Genomic DNA, 18,852 nt, shown 5'->3' with positions numbered 1-18,852 from the left:
CGATCAGAGTATGGACTACAGACCTACAAAAGGCTCTCAGGCAGCGGTGTCGGTGGCGTATACAACTCATCAGCCAGCATATGTGCCAGATCCACTCTACCGAGGATGAGGTTCCAGGGACCACTTTCACGTTTGTTGGCAGCTCGCCTGGTTATTCCGCCGACTTCTATCGGCATCACAGAGGCACCTCCATCCGTTACCACCATAACAGGCTGCGGGACCTGGGCCGAGTCGCCAGAATGCTGGGCCGAGACCTCTGTGACAGCCGAGGGTGGGACATCTGTGACTTCTTCGATGCTGTCATTACCATCGTCGGAGAGTTTCACAGCTGCTGCGACAACAGTACCATCGACGCCGATCGAGATAGTTTCCGCGGCTTCCTCGACTGGGAAACCCTTTACTGTGCCCGTGGAAGGTAGTGTGTCGCCTACAGGTCCTTCACCATCTATACCGACAGACTCTAAGTCACCACAAAAGCCAACAGCCATCCCGACACCTGACTCTAGCACCACCAGCGCCTGGACAGCGACGAGCGTGCCGCCACGCACTATTGCTCTGGAGACAGCCGTTGCTTCCGAGTCCTCCGCAACGACCGAGGCGTCCACGATCAACCGGGCCAGTTCTTCGGTGGTCACTAGTTCAGAGTCAACGTCCATCGACACCATCACAAGCACAAGCCCGTCATGGCTAGCCACCGTCCAAGGCAAATCTACCTCAGCCGGCTCATCTGGTTCGTTCACAGAATTGCCATGGGTTCCGTCGAATGTAACATACACACCTTCAGCCACCAGGAAGTCAGGGAGAAAGCCCGAGATCCATACTATCACAACGACCGTAACGTCGTCTCTCACAGCAACGGCTAGAAGCTGTCCGCCGACACTCTTCACAAATGGCGTTCCTGTCCCAGGCCCAGTATACAATTGCTCAGGGGCATCAAATTGCGCGGTCTGCACCACGAGTCTAAAGATTACGACGACTCAGACCGTCACTGTGTACTCGGGCAATGTGACGTTGAGCTTGACCTCGCTGCCGACGCAGACGCAGGCTCAGACCCTCGGGAACATAACGACGACTGTGTCATCAGTCGTGGCGAGTCAGAGTGGGTCGGATAGCACACTATCACAAAATGCGCAAAACGCGCATTCAGAGATTGCGAGCACTGCTACGAGCAGCTCGATAGTCCTCACTCAATCTACCACTTCATCACTCAAGGTTACTGGCACGACATCGCCTACCACAGACCCAACACATCTTAGTACACCAATTCCTGTACTGACAACGCAGTCGATGTCAGTTGCTACAGAAGATGCAGCAGAGGTAGCTACAGCGGCAGTCGAAGCCCCAGTTGGTAGTATCGCGGACATCCAAGATGAGCTCCATTGGCTGGCGGTACGGCGAGACGTCGATACAGATGAACACTGGAAGCTGGAAGCGTCTCGAAGTGATGAGCAGGGGCATGTGCATAGCAGGTCGATGAAGACGGTTTGGGATGGTGCCAGGGTTGTTCTGCGGAGAACTGAAGCTGGTGTTCCCTCCTTAGCTGCGACATGGTTCAAAGGCGACGGACTTTGGTGGCTGTTGACGACGATTATTGGCATTCATGTTGTGGCAATTGTATGGTAGCTGGCATGCTACGAGGTGTACGAATGGGCGGACAGGCCTGCATAGACCATCTCAGTCCTTCTTGAACTCCGCATCATCACCATCCCGCCTTGGCTGAAAGTTGAGCGCATTGCCATTGTAGAGCTGCTGATCCCCCCTCCGCCTCTGCTCGTCCGCCCGCTGATCTGCCAGTGTTCGGACCCGCACATTCTGCTGTCCACTCGACTCCCCACGCTGCTGCTCACCACCCTGCTCCGACTGCATCCCTGCCTGCTGCTGCTGCTGTTGCGTCGCCGCAGGACCACCGAATCCGAACAAGCCCCTCCCGATCCCCGCGACCGCACTCCCCACCGCCCCGACCGTCCCACTCACAAGATTGTACCCGCCCTTGACCATCCCCCACCCACCGTCTCCCATATGGTGTCCACCATAACTCTCCACATAACCCCTCACAGGGGCAATGACGAATGTGCAACTGCCCCTGACGCCGAGCTCAGTGAGTGACAGCTCCTCCTCGGCGGCCTCGATCTTCCGGTTGGGCAGGGGCGTGAGGATCAGCTTGAAGTCGTAAGGAATGTTTCGGGTCAGGCTGGAGGGTGCTTCGGGATGGTCTGGGTCTGGTTGGGAATCGAGCCATGGGCGGATGTGCGTTGTGATTGTCGCGGTGGGTGGAAAGGTCGTCGAGAGGGGTGGTCCTGAGAACGTGCGGACTTGAACGCGGACCAGGCCGCTCTGAGGCTTTGAGCTGTTGGTGGTGGTGGGGTTTGCTGTGTTCGAGGCCTTTGAGGTCGGGTCGTCGAAGGGTACGGCGGCGGCGTTGGCAGCGTCATTCTGTTTTTGGACTGCTTCGCGGCGCCGTCGTTCTTCACGATCGGCGCGGATCTGGGCTTTGATGCGTTCGCGCTCGTCGCGGGCTTTTTGCTCGCGCTCTTTCTGGAGGCGGCGGCATTCGGCTTGTTGGGCGCGTTGCGGGGCGGAGAGGGAGTCGTATGATGGCGGTTGTGGTGGTACAGCGGATGGTGTCGTTGATGAGGAGGTGCTGGTGGGTGGCTGGGATGTGCTGGGTTGTTGTGACTGTGGGTATACGGCGTCGTATGCTGGTGGCGTTGAGGTCGATGTAGATGCGCTAGACGTGGTTGCCGAAGAAGACGCCGGAGCCCGTGCCTTCATCTGTGCTTTGATGGCGGCGGCAGGTAGGCGTAACAGCAATCTTTCTCTTGCAGTCTGTGAGAGTTCGGGCTTGCTGCCAGGATTGAGAGATGTTAGACGGCGGACCTCGTCCTTGAAGATGGGTAGTTTGCCGAGGACGGTCAATTGTGCTTCCAGTATTTGCTGTGGTGTCTTCCCTTGCGTCATGAGATCTTCGGTGTATTCGCGGAGGGCTTCATATGCGTTGTTGGGAAGTCGCGGCTGGCCAGCGGAGGAGGGCAGGTCGAGGTACCCAACCGAAGCTGTAGAAGTAGAGGTACTATCTGCGGGCGCTTCTGATGCGGACTGCACAGGCTCTGAGGGAACATGATCCCGAGCAGCATCGCCGACGATGGCACCGATCTGGAAGGTCGACTTGATGACACGCGTGACATCTTCGAGTGAGTCTTTGCCGGCCTGTAGATTGGCTTGTAGCGCTGCATTTCTGATGACCACGAGCGCTGGCACCGACTCGATAGGCGCGATCGGCGTCAGGAAGGCGGCCTCTTGTGAGCCAGCGTCCATCTTGATCGCAACTGCCTGTTCTCTTATGGCGGTTTCAATCGACTCCTCAAACAGTGCAGCCTCCCACTCGGCAGACGTCTCTCCCTCATCGGTCACGAAGCACAGCACCGCCTTCTGGCTCTGCATGGCCAGCGCGATACCGCTCTGGAGGTCTCCTTCGTGAAACATGGTTGTGTATCCAGACCCTACAGCCTAGCAGACAGTGGATGCAAGAGTTGAGAAGGGCCCAGGACTTCAGAGAAGAAGGGTATGTGGTGTCGTGTCGGCGTGGAAACTCGCCGCGATATCAACTGCACGTCATTCACCCCAAATAATTTGAACCTCAACGACTCTACACTTCACTCCCTCACCACCACGAAAGCTCCCCTAGCATGTCTATGTGCGAGCACCGCCTCGTCCGACTGATCCTATCCTCAGCCCGAGCTCCTCGAAAACCACAAACCCCTCACCGCCCGCTTCCTCGCCGCCGTCATGCCTCCGTGATACGCAGCGTCAAACCCGAACACAGCCAAAAGCCCTCCACCGACCGCCCTCCGCGACCTAGCGCCAAAATCGACATCGACGCGCCCCCAAAACTGATCTCCCTCGCCCGCCGCCGCACCACCACTCTCGGCATCCTCACCCTCGCCTCATTCCCCTCACTGCTTTTGGCCTCGGCACCTGGCAGGTCCAGCGCCTGGACTGGAAGACCAAACTGATCGCTCAACTCGAAGACCGGCTGGTGCGCCCACCACTACCACTTCCGCCGCGGATTGATCCCGATGCTGTACATGAGTTCGATTATAGGAGAGTGTATGCCAGGGGGAAGTTTAGGCATGATCAGGAAATGCTGATAGGGCCGCGAATGCATGATGGGAAGGACGGCTTTCAAGTGGTAACACCTCTAGAGCGAGAGGATGGGGGCACAATCTTGGTAAACCGCGGCTGGATAAGTCGCGACAAACAATATCAAAGGGAGCGCGACCCCTCTGCTCTCCCAACCGGAGAAATCACGGTCCAAGGTCTGTTACGCGAGCCGTTGAAGAAGAACATGTTCACGCCCAAGAACAAGCCGGAAGAGGGCAAGTTCTTCTTTCCGGATACGTACGAGATGGCGAGCGTGGTGGGGTGCGAGGCGGTGTTGGTGGAGGAGACGATGAAGGCGGATCTGCTGGAAAGTTATAGGCGGGAGGAGGCGGGCATGCCGATTGGGAGGGCGGCAGAGGTCAATTTGAGGAATAATCATACGCAGTATATTTTTACGTGGTAAGTTTTTCTCCTGGGGAACTGATGGGAGTCATGTGCTCATTAAAGTCTACAGGTACTCGTTATGTGCGGCTACGTCGCTGATGATGTGGATGGTGCTGCGGCGGAAGCCCTCCAACACGGCTAGCAGGGTGAGGCATAGCACAGGCTGGTGAGGCTGTTGTCCATCTCTGGCATCTGGCACTATTCCTCCTCAGGAAGCTCAACCGTTCGCAACACCTCCTCAGGTAACCACTCCTTCGCCAACTTCTCCAGCGCGCCCGGCTTGCTGACTACTCGCTGTCGCCGCATCAACAGCAGCACATCATCGACATCAAGGCGCCGCTTCCGCCGTCCGTGAGTTGAGTACGTCGCCAGATCCTCGCCAACCTGCTCGAAGAACCACTCCGTCGCTTGCTCCAGCGCTTTGGTGTGGTCGGGACCGAACGCTGGCTTCCGCCGCCCATTGCGTACTTGGACCTCGGTGGCGATCTTCTTGATCAAGCCGGTGGGCAGAGCTGGGGCGAGGGTGCCATGCCGGGTCATTTTGACTTTTCGGCGGCGCCGAGTGGTTGTTTCCTGCCGGGAGGACGCGAGTTGAAGCAGTGTCAGGCGGCGTTTGGACGATGGAGAGAGATGGACTGGGTCGGCATCTGCCGCGTTTTCCTCGTCCTCCCAGCCGTCATCTGCTTCGACTGAAAGATCTTGTTGGGCGTGGGCGGCTTCGCGAGCTGTGAAGATATGGTCTTCCGGCATGGCGAGCTGGAAGTCACTATCATCGCCATCGGCGAGCATCAGCTCGTCCTCTCTCAGTCGCGCCGCAGTCGGCTGCTCGCCGGAGATGTCCATCGACTGGCGGATGTCCTGTGTCTCATCCAGCACAGCCGCAGGTAGGCTTTTCCGAAGCAATTCGGTATTCTGCGAGAGTCTGCCTTTCCTCGCGACGCCATTCGAGTCGCGCGCAATCTCTAGCTCGGATCCGAAATCACTCATCCTGATGCTCCCAAAGCTATACCTCGAAAGTCTCCCCGTAGCGTCTTCCGTGAATGCCCTCCTGCCGCGTTCAGTCAACATCGTCGCGTCGACATCTGCCTCCCCGTCCTCCCCATTTGCGGGCATCGAAGCACGTGACCGCATTCGCGCCTGTGCGATCGACTCAAACGTGATCGTCGCGTCTCCCCCCACATCGTCCTCGTCCGGAAGCACAGACGGCGTCGGCGCAGCCCCCAGTAGCTCACTGTCCTCCTCGTCCCCTGCGCCATGATACTCCGGCGGATCTTCATCGAAGCTCTCCTCAATACTCTCGTCAAAGTCAAACGTCATCCGCGGCTTCTTGAACTCCCTCTGATCTTTCTCCTCCTCATCATCAAGCCCGTGATCTGGCCCAACATTCTCCTTGCCCGTGGCAGCATTCGGCGTTTTGGGCTTCTGTTGCTGTTGTCGCGTCGCTGGCGCAGTGATCTTCGCGAACCGCCGCAGCACGCCTCTAGCGGACGACGGGTCGACTTCGTCAGGCGCGAAGCGGCGGATTGTGGAGCGGCGGAGGGAGCGTGTTTTGGTGTTCTGGTGTTGTTGGGCTTGTTGTTGGAGGGCGCGGATTGCGTGTGGGGTGGAGGGTTGGTATGGGGTTCGGTGTCCGGGCGTGTTATTAGCCTGCACGTGAGTCTGAGAGGCGGTAGGTGGGTTGGGAAGGGCGGTCAAGGGGCGTTTGCGGCTCGACATTCTCGAGTGGTGTGGTGCGGATGCTGTCGGAGTGAAGCCTAACACCTAAGAAGAAAGTGTTCGTGGTCGACGCGTGAGTTTGAGAAGTGACGCGTTTGGGGTTTGGAGAACATGGGAGCTCTTGGCAGTAGAATCCGCTCACCTCTTTTAAGCGACTGCATTCCGCAATATCGACCGTGCTATGAGCAGATCGGAACTGCGAGGTTTCGCTCCGGCAAAGTCGTCCTGTGAAGCCGCGGCAGCTTCATCGACAAGCTGTAGGCTGATCCCATGCGATTGTGAGCCGTCACAAGGGAGCAGCGATACTTGCCACCTGTAACCAGATGCTATGTCGCGCCTGCAGAAGCCAATGGCGGCAAGCAGGCATTTGGACAGCCCGCAGACCAACCGTCCGCTGGAAGTCGACAGAAAGCGATGACGTGACGAGGCTGAAAGAGGGACTCATGAAACGCAGGCTCCCCATCCATGCCGATTATCTGAGTCCGACGAATGCCCACGCACTTGATCTCACTTTTGCCGATACTGGGCTACGGCCATCCGGCAAGGTTCTGGGCACCAATTACCTCACTTACTTTCCTCCTGCTACGCGGCAGTCAGAACTTCTAGACGACGGCACAGACTTGTTTCATGCACCGGACTCATCTTTCAAGTACCGACTATGGACTGGTGGCGTGTTCGAAGTCTCGCCTGACAGCAGAAACAGAAGGCTGAGACACCGCGATCATGGACCTCGAAGAGCTGTGCTACTTGAAACCATCAGCGATCTTCGGGTGCGCGGCGATAAGTTCTTCGTAGGCATCGATCGAGTGCCGTGCCTGGGCTTTCCGCAGGACGTAGGAGATCCGGTCACGCCGAAGCACGCTGATTTCAACTCGCAGGTCGGGCTTGATGCTTCTCACAGCTTGACTGCTGCGTTCTTCCAGCTCGATGAGGCAGGCCGGCCGCAACGAAAGCATCTTCAGGACCTGGTCGCCTTCAACAAAGGTCTATTGCCGGTTCTGTATGAAAGACGATGGATCTGTTTCACACGCGAGAGGCCCAAGCTGAACACGAGCCCGGAGTCAACTCCATTGCCAGGGGATGTGTTCCTACGACATTCTCTTACGACCACACCAGCGATGTTGTTTCGCTTTTCCGCACTGACCTTCAATGCCCACGCCATTCACATCGATCCCGAGTACACCAAGCAAGTGTATGGCCTTCCGGACCTCCTAGTCCATGGACCGATGACGCTACATATGCTTCACTGTCACGCCATGCAAGTGGCTGACAACTACAATGCGCTAGGCGCCACCAAGCTCAGGTTGGATAAAATAGCTTACCAGAATATTGCGCCGATTTTTGTGAGAGACACCATCGAAATCGGTTGCACCACGCCAGTGCTCGTCAAAAAACCTGTCCACCGTCTCCGGGCCGAAATGTGGATTGCTAAGCGCGTCGGCACAGGAAGCGACGCAGGAATGGCAAAGTGCGTGAAGGCGGAAGTTCATTTCCACTTCAACGCGACGGCGGCGACGAAAGACGCTTCGCAAGCAGCGGCGCAGGAAGACGTCGATCAGTCCGTTATCATCGACACTCCAGTGCCCGACAGTGATGACTATAATCGGACACAACGGAAAGGAAGCGGAATGAACATCAGAAAAGTTGAGAAAGTACCCAAAATCCCTCTCAGAAAAGGGTGTTGGAGCGATAAAGTAAGATACTACGCGCAAGACTGACGATAGAGGCCGCTTCTACTTCAGCATTTCAAGAAGGTCGATTTCTTGGTTCGCATTTACCAATTGCCAAGGACGGTTCTGAGTCCTACGTGGATTTGGGATCCATGAACGAGCAATATTCTCGTACCCTGGGGGTTTTCGCGAGTTTGAACCAACAGCTGTTGGGAGTAGTAGTGTACGATACTCTACTCCGAAAGGTGCAGCCCTCCGTACCTTGAGCAGCTGTCCGGGGTCAAAGGCGGTCAACATATCACCCACCAGCGACATGTAAGCCACGCAGTGACACATGTACCTCGTTCAAAAGCGGGGCAAAGTATTGTGTTGCTACAAATTGTTCGGATGCCTGCATGGCTGAGGTCGCGCAAATGTTTGTTCTTCGCTGTAAGAAATGTGAGAGTATGAGGTGGCTGTGCTTCAGCCACAGCTCTCATTGACTGCGAAATTGAGAATTAGACGAGTGGTCTAGACGCGAGGCTGGAGATGCCCATCAGCTGGACAGGGGTGTGATCTCGGTTGACGAATTTGCGGCAGAACGTAGGCCAGTCCAAGTTTTTCAGATCGAGTTGGGCGTTGGGTACAGCTGGATCGGAGACTGTGAATGTTTAGAAATTCACATGTCTGGCGGAGATGGCGCTGGTACCGCTGTCGTGCATGTCAATGCCAGCTGAATTCGAGTTGCAACAATCTGGCAAGGGTGATTTCATGATAGAGCAATAGTTCCGCGGGCAGCGTAACGTCTCACAAGGAATGCGAATGACCAGATCTCATAAGAACGAGATGTCCCCCTTGAGCCTGACCTCATGAAATCATCACCGGCAACTGATCTCTTCGGTTTCGTGTTCAAGTCGGCTGGGCAGCGACATTGACATTGCATCCTCGCCTGCAACTATCGGCCAGTTCACGTCATTCTTAGTATCAAGCGGTCGTCTAGTTAAAGGGCTAAGGACTCTGCGGTCCCACCCGTTGCCCGGAACTCACCTTTGACACCAATCACCCGCCCGGAAAACCTTCTCGTTAATCGCAGAGGCTCGAATCCTGGTCAAATATTGACGCCGATCACAGGGCATTTAATTCCACCCTGACGCACCTGCCGCGTCGCCAACTTCTTTTGAAGGGCAGTCGCTACCGTTGCTGCTTCTGTTGTCTATTCACGTTCTCAGGAGCGACGTCGCATCTCAAGCTCATCGACTGTCGTCTTCGCGGACAATATTGCGTTCAAGAGTATCGATCCAGTAATTTGTTTTCCTTACGCATCGGCCGTTGGAACTCAATTTGTTTAAGCAGCGCGTGGATCGCGTCTGCGGCGTAACTGCAAACATGGAGGCCCTCAATGTCTTGCACCACGTCAAGCGACAGGTACGATATTGCGCACACAATACATGCTCAAGTTCGTTAACAGAATAACAGGCTCCAAGTGCCAACGCCGACGATGACCAGAACGTTGGTTCTGCCAACCAGACGTCGCCGTCGCTATCTGGTCTCGTCTCGACGCTGGTACCAGCCCTGCTCATCTTCGTGGTGTGGATGATTGCATTCACAATCCTGCGCCGCAAGTTTCCACGCCGATATGCACCCCGAACATATCTCAACTCTCTGCGTGAGCAAGAGCGTACACCAAACCCGCCCAACAGTCTCTTCGGTTGGCTTCCGTTCATGCAGAAGGTATATGTGTCGCTCGAGGCTGGCATTCAGGTTGCTAATGTGGATTTAGATCCCTGACGAGTTCGTCCTGCAGCACAACTCTCTCGACGGCTACTTTCTCCTGCGGTACATCAAGATCTCGATCGTCATCACATTCGTCGGCTGCCTCATCACATGGCCGACATTGTTCCCGATCAATATCACCGGAGGAGCAGGCCAGAAGCAGCTTAACATTCTGACCTTCAGCAACATCTCAGCAGACACTCAAGTTCAAAAACTGCGGTATCTTGGTCATGTCCTCGTGATGTGGATCTATGTTGGTTTCATCTTCTTTATGGTGACCAGAGAGTACATCTATTTCATCAGTGTACGCCAGGCATACCTACTCTCGCCGCTGTATGCTTCGCGCATCTCCTCTCGCACTGTCCTGTTCCAGTCAGTGCCAACAGAATATGCCAACGAGCACAAAATTCGTCGCATGTTCGGCCAGGAGCTGAAGAACGTATGGGTTGCTTCTGACACCAAGAAGCTCGAGGAAATGACAAAGGATCGTTCCAAGGCCGCCATGAAGCTGGAAGGTGCCGAGACCAAGCTGATCCGACTTGCCAACACTGCACGCATCAAAGCCTCGAAGAAAGGTGGTCAGCAGCCACCACCTCAAGCAGCTGACGATCGGGAAGGGGGTGCCGAATCTGGCGCGGCAGCAGCTCGATGGGTTCCGTCTAAGAAGCGTCCTACGCACCGTTTGAAGCCTATCATCGGCAAGAAGGTCGACACTATCAACTGGGCACGTGATGAAATCGCCCGACTGAATCCGCTTATTGAGCAGGCTCAGAATATCTACCGTGCTGGGGAGCAACGCCGAGAAACGCTGTATTCGTGGAGTTCCACAACCAGACACAGGCTCAAGCTGCTTTCCAGATGGTCACACATCACCAAGCTCTGCATATGGCTCCTCGTCAAGTCGGCATGACACCAGACGAAGTCATCTGGAAGAACCTGGGTATGACATGGAAGACTGCAACGATTCGAAACGTTGTCTCTCTGGCTGCAGCAACTGCTCTCATCATCTTCTGGTCATTCCCTGTGGCTGTTGTCGGCGCGATCTCGCAGATCAGTTACCTAACGACGGTACTGCCCTGCTCGATTTTATCAATTCGTTGCCAAAGGTCATACTCGGAGTCGTCACCAGCTTGCTGCCTTCGGTCATGCTGGCTATCTTGATCTCTCTCGTTCCGGTCTTCTTCCGACTCATGGGCAAGGTGGCTGGCAAGCCGACGCTTTCTGCTGTTGAGCTGCGATGTCACGAGTCCTTCTTCTGGTTCCAGGTTCTCCAGGTGTTCCTGGTGACAACCTTGACTTCTGCTGCCAGCAGTGCGGTTCCAAGCATCATCAAAGATCCTAGCGGCATCCCGAACCTGCTTGCGCAAAGCATCCCACGTGCATCCAACTTCTACGTTTCCTATATCATACTGCAGGGATTGACCTTCGCCGCGGGCACTTTGGTCCAGATCGCAGGCCTTGTCCTCTTTTATGTGCTTGGGAGGCTTCTTGACAGCACACCCCGCAAGATGTATAACAGATGGTACAATTTGGCCAGCCTCGGATGGGGTACGGTGTACCCATTTCAAGAGTAAGTGCTTAATCATCAACGCTTGACGAGATTCTAATGTTGTCACAGAATCCTGATCGTGGTCGCCGTCACGTATGCACCTATTGCGCCCCTCGTCTTGGGTTTCGCGACGATCGGTCTATGTCTCTACTATGTCGCCTATCGATACAATCTGCTGTTCGTGCAGACCTCTATCATCGACACGAAAGGACTGAGTTACGCCAAAGCCCTCAATCATACCCTGGTCGGTTGCTACCTCGGCGTTGTCTGTCTCATCGGATTGACTGCCATTCAATACGCAGCACCAGCTCTGTTCCTGTCCATAATCCTCCTGGTCGTCATGGTTCTCTACCACATGTCGCTGAAGAGTGCCATGGAGCCTCTCATCCACTACCTTCCACGATCTTTGGAGGCGGAGGAAGCAGCACTATTGGCAGGCTTGAACGACGCTAGTGGCATCCAGACTCCGGAGAGCAAGGGACTGACATCGTACGAGAGATCTGTCAACGGCGCCGTCAACCAAAAGCATGGCAAGGTCTCGCTATTCAAACGCTGGCTCCGTCCAGACATCTACTGCAACTACGATGCTATGCGGAAGCTGATACCACACGATTTCGTTGACATCCACTACACTCCCGAGCAAGCACGTGACGCGTTTCAGCATCCCTCCGTCACGGATACGGTTCCGCTGTTGTGGGTTCCGAGGGATGAGATGGGTGTTTCGCGACAAGAATGTCTGCATACCAACAAGGTCACTCCTATGACGGACGAGGGCGCGTACTTCAACGAGAAGGGCAAAATCGTCTGGAACCGTGAGAGTGACGAGCGTCCACCGATTTATGAGGAGAAGGTCTATTACTAGACGAGCGCGAGTAATTGCTTAATGGTCTAGCGATATCGCAAGCGATCGACGTTCGTTCAAGTGTTTTATGATACCCATTACTGGTTGAGAGAATGGACTGGCTGGTAGCAACTTGGCTCAGCAAAAAGGGAAGAACGCAGAGAGATGCCCGAGTCGATGACCGGCAGATGGAGAGCTTACTTTTAGGCAGCTTCGACTGTACGCGTAGAAGCTACTCTATGAGCAGAGCTTGATGATAGCGGTAATTCTAAAGAGCTCAAACATTCTCTGCCATATTTTATGCTGCTGATGCTCACTATGGGTGAGCTGCCCTGCTGTCGCGATCTGCCATGCGCGGGTGACTTACGTGGTAGGTAAGGCTATCTGGAGTGCTCTGTCGGGATGGGGCAAGAGGGGCCTAGGCTGACAGCTATGGTAGTCGGACTGCAGCGTGCATAGTGCCCAGACCGATTGACTGTTACTTACCTAGATACCTGGGAAGGTGTGGAGTTGCACCGGATGACGGCAATATACATCTGTTGAGCCAGGAGTTTGCCTCACTAAACCCCGTGCGATCATTTCATCATTTTATTCTTCTCCGCTCTCCAACCCGGCTTCTCTTTCTTTTCTTTTCCATATAATAGAAAGTTGACGCCAGACGGTAATTTGACTCGACGTCCACACGTCCTCCTATGTTCGCCGAGTTGTATTAGCTGGTCAGAACAAGTTCACACCGCCTTGCCCTCAAGAGCACGAGAAAGGCCCACAAGCCGATGATTCCTCGACTGCCCCGTAGCAACGCCACATCTTAGCTCCCTAAACGTCTGTACTTACCTCGAACGTACTCGACTACGGCCACTTGTTCCTCACGATGGATGCATGAAAGAGCCGTAGTCAGTCGCTTGGTGTCAATGAATATATATCACAACCGATTTGCATCTCGAGACTTCATCCTCACCAGTGATACTCCACGTCCAATATGCCTTACCGGGCAAGATGGAAGACCAACCTCGTCAACGCCTTCCCCGTCCCAGAAGACCGGAAGCCGAAGAAGAAGATACAGACGGGTACTGAAGAAGAGCAGGAAGACGACACGGGTTTCAAGCCCAAAGGGACTTTCCCGCTTCTCTCTCTTCCAGCAGAAGTGCGGACGCAGATCTACAACCTGATCCTCTTCAATGAGACCGACCCGCTCGCCAGCAAGGCGAGTCAGGTGATCGACCAGCGAGAAATTCTCCCGAGCTGCAAGAACTTGGCATTTTTGCTGCTAAGTAAACAAGTCCATTCCGAAACCACACGGCTCCTGTACTCGACCGCTACCTTTCGTCTCTTCCCGATCCAAGACTTCCTCGGCCTCCCCACGCTCGCCGACATTGCACCACACTACCGCACGCACATCACTCGGCTGACGATCACGCTAGGAAGCAGCTGGACAGGACCACCAGCAAGTTGGAAGGTCACCAAGGGTCTTGCACGATACTTGCAAAGGATGAGAGGTGTCCGTGTGTTGAGGGTCTTCGTGACACTCGATCCGACAGGCGACGATTTTGAGAAATACAGGATCAGCTACGACTTCTACACCGATTTCTGTGGCGAGCTGCTGCGAGAGGTGTTGAAGGCGATGCCGAAGGCGCTGGAGATGGTGGAATTGTCGGGATATGAGCATGTTGAGCCGGATGGGCCGCTGGTGAGTCGCTTGGCGAAGGAGGCTATCGCGAAGGAGAAGGTGGTTTTGTATGGTCAAGAGTGCGGGTGGTCCAAGAAGATGGAGAATTTGAAGGGAGACCGGCGGACACTTGTGTTGCGATGAGGCATAAATTCGTGCTGCTTACCGCCACTATTCGCATGAAGCGCGCCAGAGACCCAGCTGGGCACAACGTCCCATCCCAAGCAACCTTGAGTATATCTCTTGTCAACCGGCGCGATTTCACACCACGTCAGACGACTAGCAGCACCAAACGCGGCTCACTACTTGAATTCACTGATAAGGTAGCATCTCACACCGTAAAGGCGATGACGCTTGTACACATCTGGCAATTCTGCTACCTGTCTTCGATATGTACATTCCCTGATGGAGAATCGAGTTACTTGGGCTTGGACGCCTGAACCGCGTCTCACCACGTCTCATCCGATATACTTGAGCCTTATGCCAGACCTTCCCGCTCCCTCTAGAACACAACACCTGTTACCCAAAGCCAGGATGAACGAGGCGCCGCCCGACTACGACTTACGCGCCGGTCTGCCACTGGTCGGCACATTTGTTACACTCTCTGAGGTCACCGAAGCCGACATTCCAGCTCTCTACACAGCATACGGCCTGCCAGCTTCGACGGCTGTGTTCAAGTACCTCCCGGGAGGCCCACCTTCATCGTTTGAAGACTTCCACAGATTCATTGCCTCCAAAATCGGCCTCAAAACCCTCTGCTTCCTTGCTGTTCGAGCCGATCCCAAACATTTATCGTACGGATCATATCCCGAGCCTGACGCCACCACAGCCTCCCACGCCCACAACGTTCCCCTCGGCATTCTACCCCTCTACATGACCGACCAAATTAATGGTTGCCTCGAGGTCGGCGCTATCCTCGGCCCGCAGCTGCAACGTACCCCCGCGTCGACGGAAGCTAATTACCTCAACCTCAAACACGCTTTCGAGACGCTTGGTGCGCACAGAGTGGCGTGGAAGTTTCTTGCGCGGAATGAGAAATCGCGTGGTGCGGCGAAGAGGATGGGGTTTGTGAAGGAGGGGTTAGTGAGGGAGGACAGGAGGTGGGAGGGAGAAAGGGTGGGGCTGGAGCTGTGGGGAATGGTAAAGGGTGAGTGGGAGGGTGCTGTGAAGAGAGGGTTCGAGACGTGGCTTGATAGGGGGAATTTTTGGGAGGATGGGAAGCAGAAGAGGAGTTTGGAGGAGTGCAGGTGATGCGCTGGAAGGGAAGCATTGGTGGGGACGTGGACAAGGCTGTGGCGTGGCCGACGCTTGTGCTGGAAGTGCGCTGATCGGAACCACGAGAGAAGTCTGTGCGGGACAATGTCGGTCCAGCCCTGTCTCAATGTCAATGGACAGTGCATCTCGAGATCACCCATGGTACTGCGAAGCAAAGGTTTTGTCCAGCGCTACCAAGCAGCAAGCATTCAAAAGGTCGACCTATCGCTAATCTGCCAATTTCCCCGCAACCCCAGTTCTTCTACATCACTCCCGCTTTCGGCAGTCGCCCGGTGGTCACTCATCAAACATTTCTGATGCTTTCCTTGTACCGGCTTGGGGTGCACAAAGCAGGCTGGTCCTTGAGTATTGCTCTTGAATCGTTGATTGTGACTGCACCATGTCCGAGATTTTCGAGGCGGCAGCCCTCGAATTCAGAGTCTGCCGTCCACGCTCTACGACGAAGGCGACCGCATCTCAGAGGATTTTACTCAACTATTTGCCTGTCAATCAAGAATATGCACTCCCTCCTGCGAATACCAAGATCCTCGACTTACCGGTCTGCCCGGGATCAGAGACTGGAGTGACGTTCAACTTGTTCAGCGAGATCCAGAACATGTACACGGCTCTGCAGTGAACATCATGCAGACAATGGCTCATTCGCCTGCTGCATCTCCTTGGTTCATACTGGGGCCATGGCTGGTTGCTCGAAGCATCCCAGGTGAGCTGCGTGGCGTCGAGCATATCATACTAATAGAGAATTACTAGACAGGCCTGGTCCAACCCGTCTTCACATGATACCAAGGCTTCAGCTCCTCCTGGTTGCACTGACAGACACAAAATCAGGCTTTTCATGAGATGGCCGCCGCTTTCAGCAAGCATCGCTTGCAAACATGCAGGGGAGTTTGCTTGCTTTTCAGCAAACAATGCCTGGACACATGCAGAAGTCCAGATACTTATACTCACAGGCTGAACACGTGCTATTCTTCTCAACTACACATCTTCTTACGGCGTTGCGAGACACATAGGAGAACGTGGACCGAGCATGGCAGCAACGTCGAACACTGGCTCTGCCAAGCCCTCCCCAGTCTTGATAGGCCTCTATGGAATCCCCGGATGCGGAAATCGTTCATGCTCGCAGCTCTGAAGGAGAGACTTGGCACTGAGCGGTGCTTGTTCTTCGAAGGTTCTGAGATGATTGAGGAACTCGTCGATGGTGGATCCGGTGCGCAGGACGAGATCCGCGAACCTGACATTCAGCTCATTCAAGAGGAGTGCCGCGTTAGAGACCTGCCCGGTATCGTCACAGGCCACTACACTTTTCGATATTCCGGCACCGGCTCTCTGATGACTGCTGGTACATTCAAGGACTTCGACGCTTACTCACACATCTTGTATCTCCACGTCTCCCCCACGACAATCCACGAACGCCGTTATATGGATCTTACTAAGCGACCGGATATCGATCTAGTGCAACTAAGCGACTGGCAACACAAGGAGTACGCCGCGCTGCGTGAACGCTGTGTCGAGGCAAAGATCCCTTTAATGAGCATTCCGGACGAGGTTGCGGGCCCTGAGAACGTCGTCCGTGTCATACAAGATCTTCTGTCCCCAATTCACGAGATGCGACTTGAAGAAGTGGAAGCCTTCATCGAAAGGGAAGTCAGTCCAACGGTCAAAAGTGCGCTGATCTTGGACGCCGACAAAACACTGTCAGAGGCCGACGGCGGAGCTTTAGCCCGCGAGATGATGGGTATCGGAAACAGGAGCTCTCTTCAACAAATCCTCGGCTCGTACGGGTACAATCTTGAAGCGTTCGTCACACTGGCAATGTTGTACTGTCAGAAGACACCTTTCGACTTCAGCACCGGCTGTAATCAAGCGGCGAGAAAAATCAAGCTGTACGGCCCGATAGAAGCTATTCTTCGTCAGGTCGCTCGAGAGTCTTCGTTGCAGATCATCGTCATAACCTGCGGTCTCAAAAAGGTTTGGGAGCGCGTCCTTCAACGCCATGGCTTCCACAGCATTCTCGGCCATGGCCTCGGCAGCATTCCCGTCATTGGCAATGGACAGCTTGATCTTCCAGTGGTGACGCCTCAGACGAAAAGCCTACTGGTCCGACAACTGCAGGAACGCGGCATCTATGTCACAGCTTTCGGAGACAGTCCTCTGGATCTGTCAATGCTCAGCGCTGCGGACAACGCTGTCATAGTGGTTGGTCCCGAGAGCACCCGGAGCAAGACTATGGACAATCCCTTGGCTTACAGCATTCAGGAAGGCAAAGTTCGTGCGCGTCAAGCTCTCATGGGAGATGTGTCGCGTCGCCTCATCAACGGGCCTTTCCAGTTACGGGATTCGGATAAGCCGCCGATCGAAGCTGCAGACATCAGCCTTCCCGTTGTTGACATCTCGAGCGAACAATTCCTCGTCCAAGTCCTTCATTCACGTCGCAACACAGCCGGCGTCTGAGCCTCCAGGTTTCGCTTCTATTGTGCTGCTGAGAAGTATGAGAGTGCGCCTGAGTTCTGAGCACACCGATGCGCAACGCTACCGTATCTGGACATGCCCTCCGACAGGCACACCACGAAGTCGGTTGCGATGGACAGGCCAGCTTGGCGGCGTTGCGAAAATCGGAGAACAACTTCACTAGCACAAGTGGTATTGACACAGGGAACAAATTGTTTGGTACCAAGCAGTTGCCCTGACAAGGGCTCACAGAACTGCTCCACTCGGCAGCCACTACTGCCTCTGCACGTGGAGGACCGGAAGGAACTGTTCGATGATGGCAAGGCTGGCGATGCTGATGATGTTCAATCAGGGGACCCGTGGAGGGTTTGGTGGATGCAGCAGCTGGAAGCAGCAGGAGCAATAGCGACCTTCGTTTGTGAGAGTTGAGAAGCCCGTCGTCTGCTGAGACGCTGTAAAAGATATGATCAGTCTTGAGAACTCCTTGAGAATCGATACATGTTTGTGTATTTCCTGCCATCATCGCTCCCACCTGGTCGGTCCCTTTGCTCCCGTGTTCGATTCATTCCGCCACTCATATAAATTCCCACAAGCCCAACACAGGTAGATGTATTGCCTACCTTTGGTCTCAATAGGCGATGTATTGAAAAGTCCCGTAAATCTGGAGAGGCAATTCTTCCATGTGTCAGCAGCACGGGCTCAATCCAAAGCACCGACACTGATTACGAGTATAAGTACCCAGCGAGCCACATATCAAACCATCACAATCCGAATCCCAAATCCGAGACGGTAGTTAGGGTCCTGCGCTCCGCTGATGTCAAAGAACTGTCGGCGAGTCCGTATCATAGGCTCACAAGACACTCGCGAAATTCGGCTCCTGACTGAACTGCTTCTCGAAGACTGAAAGAATTCCTCGTATTGTTCGGCTGAATCGTGGATGTCGCGATGATTTGCTGTCGAGTCGTATTCGGCGACTTAGCGTCGACTCCCCGCCTATTCCAATACCCACCGGCCTCGACCCTCCAACCCCACGATTGCCCCAGTCCCGACGCTCCAATCTCAATTTTGCCGAAGTTCTGTGTTTCTGTCACTCGCTCGTAGCTTCCGGCGACGTACAAGCCCATGCTATGCATCGGACCGTGGAGTGATCGCGCACGCGCGTCGCGAACCTTGAGACTACCCTCTGGTGAAACGACTGATGAGTCGAGATGGTCACAACCAGCACCGCGGGCGCCACCCGGCATCGTACTCCGGCGGCCAGTCCCTGTCCCAAATGTGGACGTGAGTTCAGCAGAAAGGACTCCCTACAAAGACACCTGAAAGTACATTCCCAAGATCGAGGGCCGCTCCACCGTATTGTGCATGAGAAATTCGTGAGTGAACCTGACGTCTC

The 18,852-nt window shown here is 54.8% G+C and overlaps 10 protein-coding genes across 10 annotated transcripts; 7 read left to right on the top strand and 3 right to left on the bottom strand.

The window, feature by feature from the left end:
- Positions 1 to 23: 23 nt before the first annotated feature.
- AB675_12159 (uncharacterized protein) lies at positions 24 to 656 on the bottom strand (the record flags this gene model as incomplete). Its single annotated transcript, XM_018141065.1, has 1 exon — positions 24 to 656. The coding sequence occupies one exon, from the start codon at positions 654 to 656 to the stop codon at positions 24 to 26; it is 633 nt and encodes a 210-aa protein (XP_017998384.1).
- Positions 657 to 1,674: 1,018 nt separating this feature from the next.
- Positions 1,675 to 3,483, bottom strand: AB675_12158 (uncharacterized protein; the record flags this gene model as incomplete). Its single annotated transcript, XM_018141064.1, has 1 exon — positions 1,675 to 3,483. One exon carries the CDS (start codon positions 3,481 to 3,483, stop codon positions 1,675 to 1,677), a length of 1,809 nt encoding a protein of 602 aa, XP_017998346.1.
- A 676-nt stretch (positions 3,484 to 4,159) lies between these two features.
- On the top strand, positions 4,160 to 4,564 carry AB675_12157 (Cytochrome oxidase assembly protein shy1; the record flags this gene model as incomplete). Its single annotated transcript, XM_018141063.1, has 1 exon — positions 4,160 to 4,564. The coding sequence occupies one exon, from the start codon at positions 4,160 to 4,162 to the stop codon at positions 4,562 to 4,564; it is 405 nt and encodes a 134-aa protein (XP_017998348.1).
- A 179-nt stretch (positions 4,565 to 4,743) lies between these two features.
- AB675_12156 (uncharacterized protein) lies at positions 4,744 to 6,261 on the bottom strand (the record flags this gene model as incomplete). Its single annotated transcript, XM_018141062.1, has 1 exon — positions 4,744 to 6,261. One exon carries the CDS (start codon positions 6,259 to 6,261, stop codon positions 4,744 to 4,746), a length of 1,518 nt encoding a protein of 505 aa, XP_017998326.1.
- A 443-nt stretch (positions 6,262 to 6,704) lies between these two features.
- On the top strand, positions 6,705 to 7,979 carry AB675_12155 (uncharacterized protein; the record flags this gene model as incomplete). Its single annotated transcript, XM_018141061.1, has 1 exon — positions 6,705 to 7,979. One exon carries the CDS (start codon positions 6,705 to 6,707, stop codon positions 7,977 to 7,979), a length of 1,275 nt encoding a protein of 424 aa, XP_017998306.1.
- Positions 7,980 to 9,296: 1,317 nt separating this feature from the next.
- Positions 9,297 to 10,593, top strand: AB675_12154 (uncharacterized protein; the record flags this gene model as incomplete). Its single annotated transcript, XM_018141060.1, has 3 exons — positions 9,297 to 9,335; positions 9,387 to 9,641; positions 9,691 to 10,593. The coding sequence occupies 3 exons, from the start codon at positions 9,297 to 9,299 to the stop codon at positions 10,591 to 10,593; spliced, it is 1,197 nt and encodes a 398-aa protein (XP_017998271.1).
- A 235-nt stretch (positions 10,594 to 10,828) lies between these two features.
- Positions 10,829 to 12,094, top strand: AB675_12153 (uncharacterized protein; the record flags this gene model as incomplete). Its single annotated transcript, XM_018141059.1, has 2 exons — positions 10,829 to 11,253; positions 11,302 to 12,094. 2 exons carry the CDS (start codon positions 10,829 to 10,831, stop codon positions 12,092 to 12,094), a joined length of 1,218 nt encoding a protein of 405 aa, XP_017998252.1.
- Positions 12,095 to 13,052: 958 nt separating this feature from the next.
- Positions 13,053 to 13,883, top strand: AB675_12152 (uncharacterized protein; the record flags this gene model as incomplete). The annotated part of the gene is made up of 1 exon (XM_018141058.1): positions 13,053 to 13,883. The coding sequence occupies one exon, from the start codon at positions 13,053 to 13,055 to the stop codon at positions 13,881 to 13,883; it is 831 nt and encodes a 276-aa protein (XP_017998226.1).
- Positions 13,884 to 14,273: 390 nt separating this feature from the next.
- Positions 14,274 to 14,990, top strand: AB675_12151 (uncharacterized protein; the record flags this gene model as incomplete). The annotated part of the gene is made up of 1 exon (XM_018141057.1): positions 14,274 to 14,990. The coding sequence occupies one exon, from the start codon at positions 14,274 to 14,276 to the stop codon at positions 14,988 to 14,990; it is 717 nt and encodes a 238-aa protein (XP_017998417.1).
- A 1,134-nt stretch (positions 14,991 to 16,124) lies between these two features.
- On the top strand, positions 16,125 to 17,462 carry AB675_12150 (uncharacterized protein; the record flags this gene model as incomplete). The annotated part of the gene is made up of 1 exon (XM_018141056.1): positions 16,125 to 17,462. The coding sequence occupies one exon, from the start codon at positions 16,125 to 16,127 to the stop codon at positions 17,460 to 17,462; it is 1,338 nt and encodes a 445-aa protein (XP_017998380.1).
- Positions 17,463 to 18,852: the final 1,390 nt, after the last annotated feature.

The sequence above is a fragment of the Cyphellophora attinorum genome, assembly GCF_001299255.1.
Source record: "Cyphellophora attinorum strain CBS 131958 chromosome Unknown Contig19, whole genome shotgun sequence".
Taxonomy (NCBI): domain Eukaryota; kingdom Fungi; phylum Ascomycota; class Eurotiomycetes; order Chaetothyriales; family Cyphellophoraceae; genus Cyphellophora; species Cyphellophora attinorum.
The sequence above is the reverse complement of the archived record's forward strand: the minus strand, read 5'-3'. Positions and strand labels throughout refer to the sequence as shown.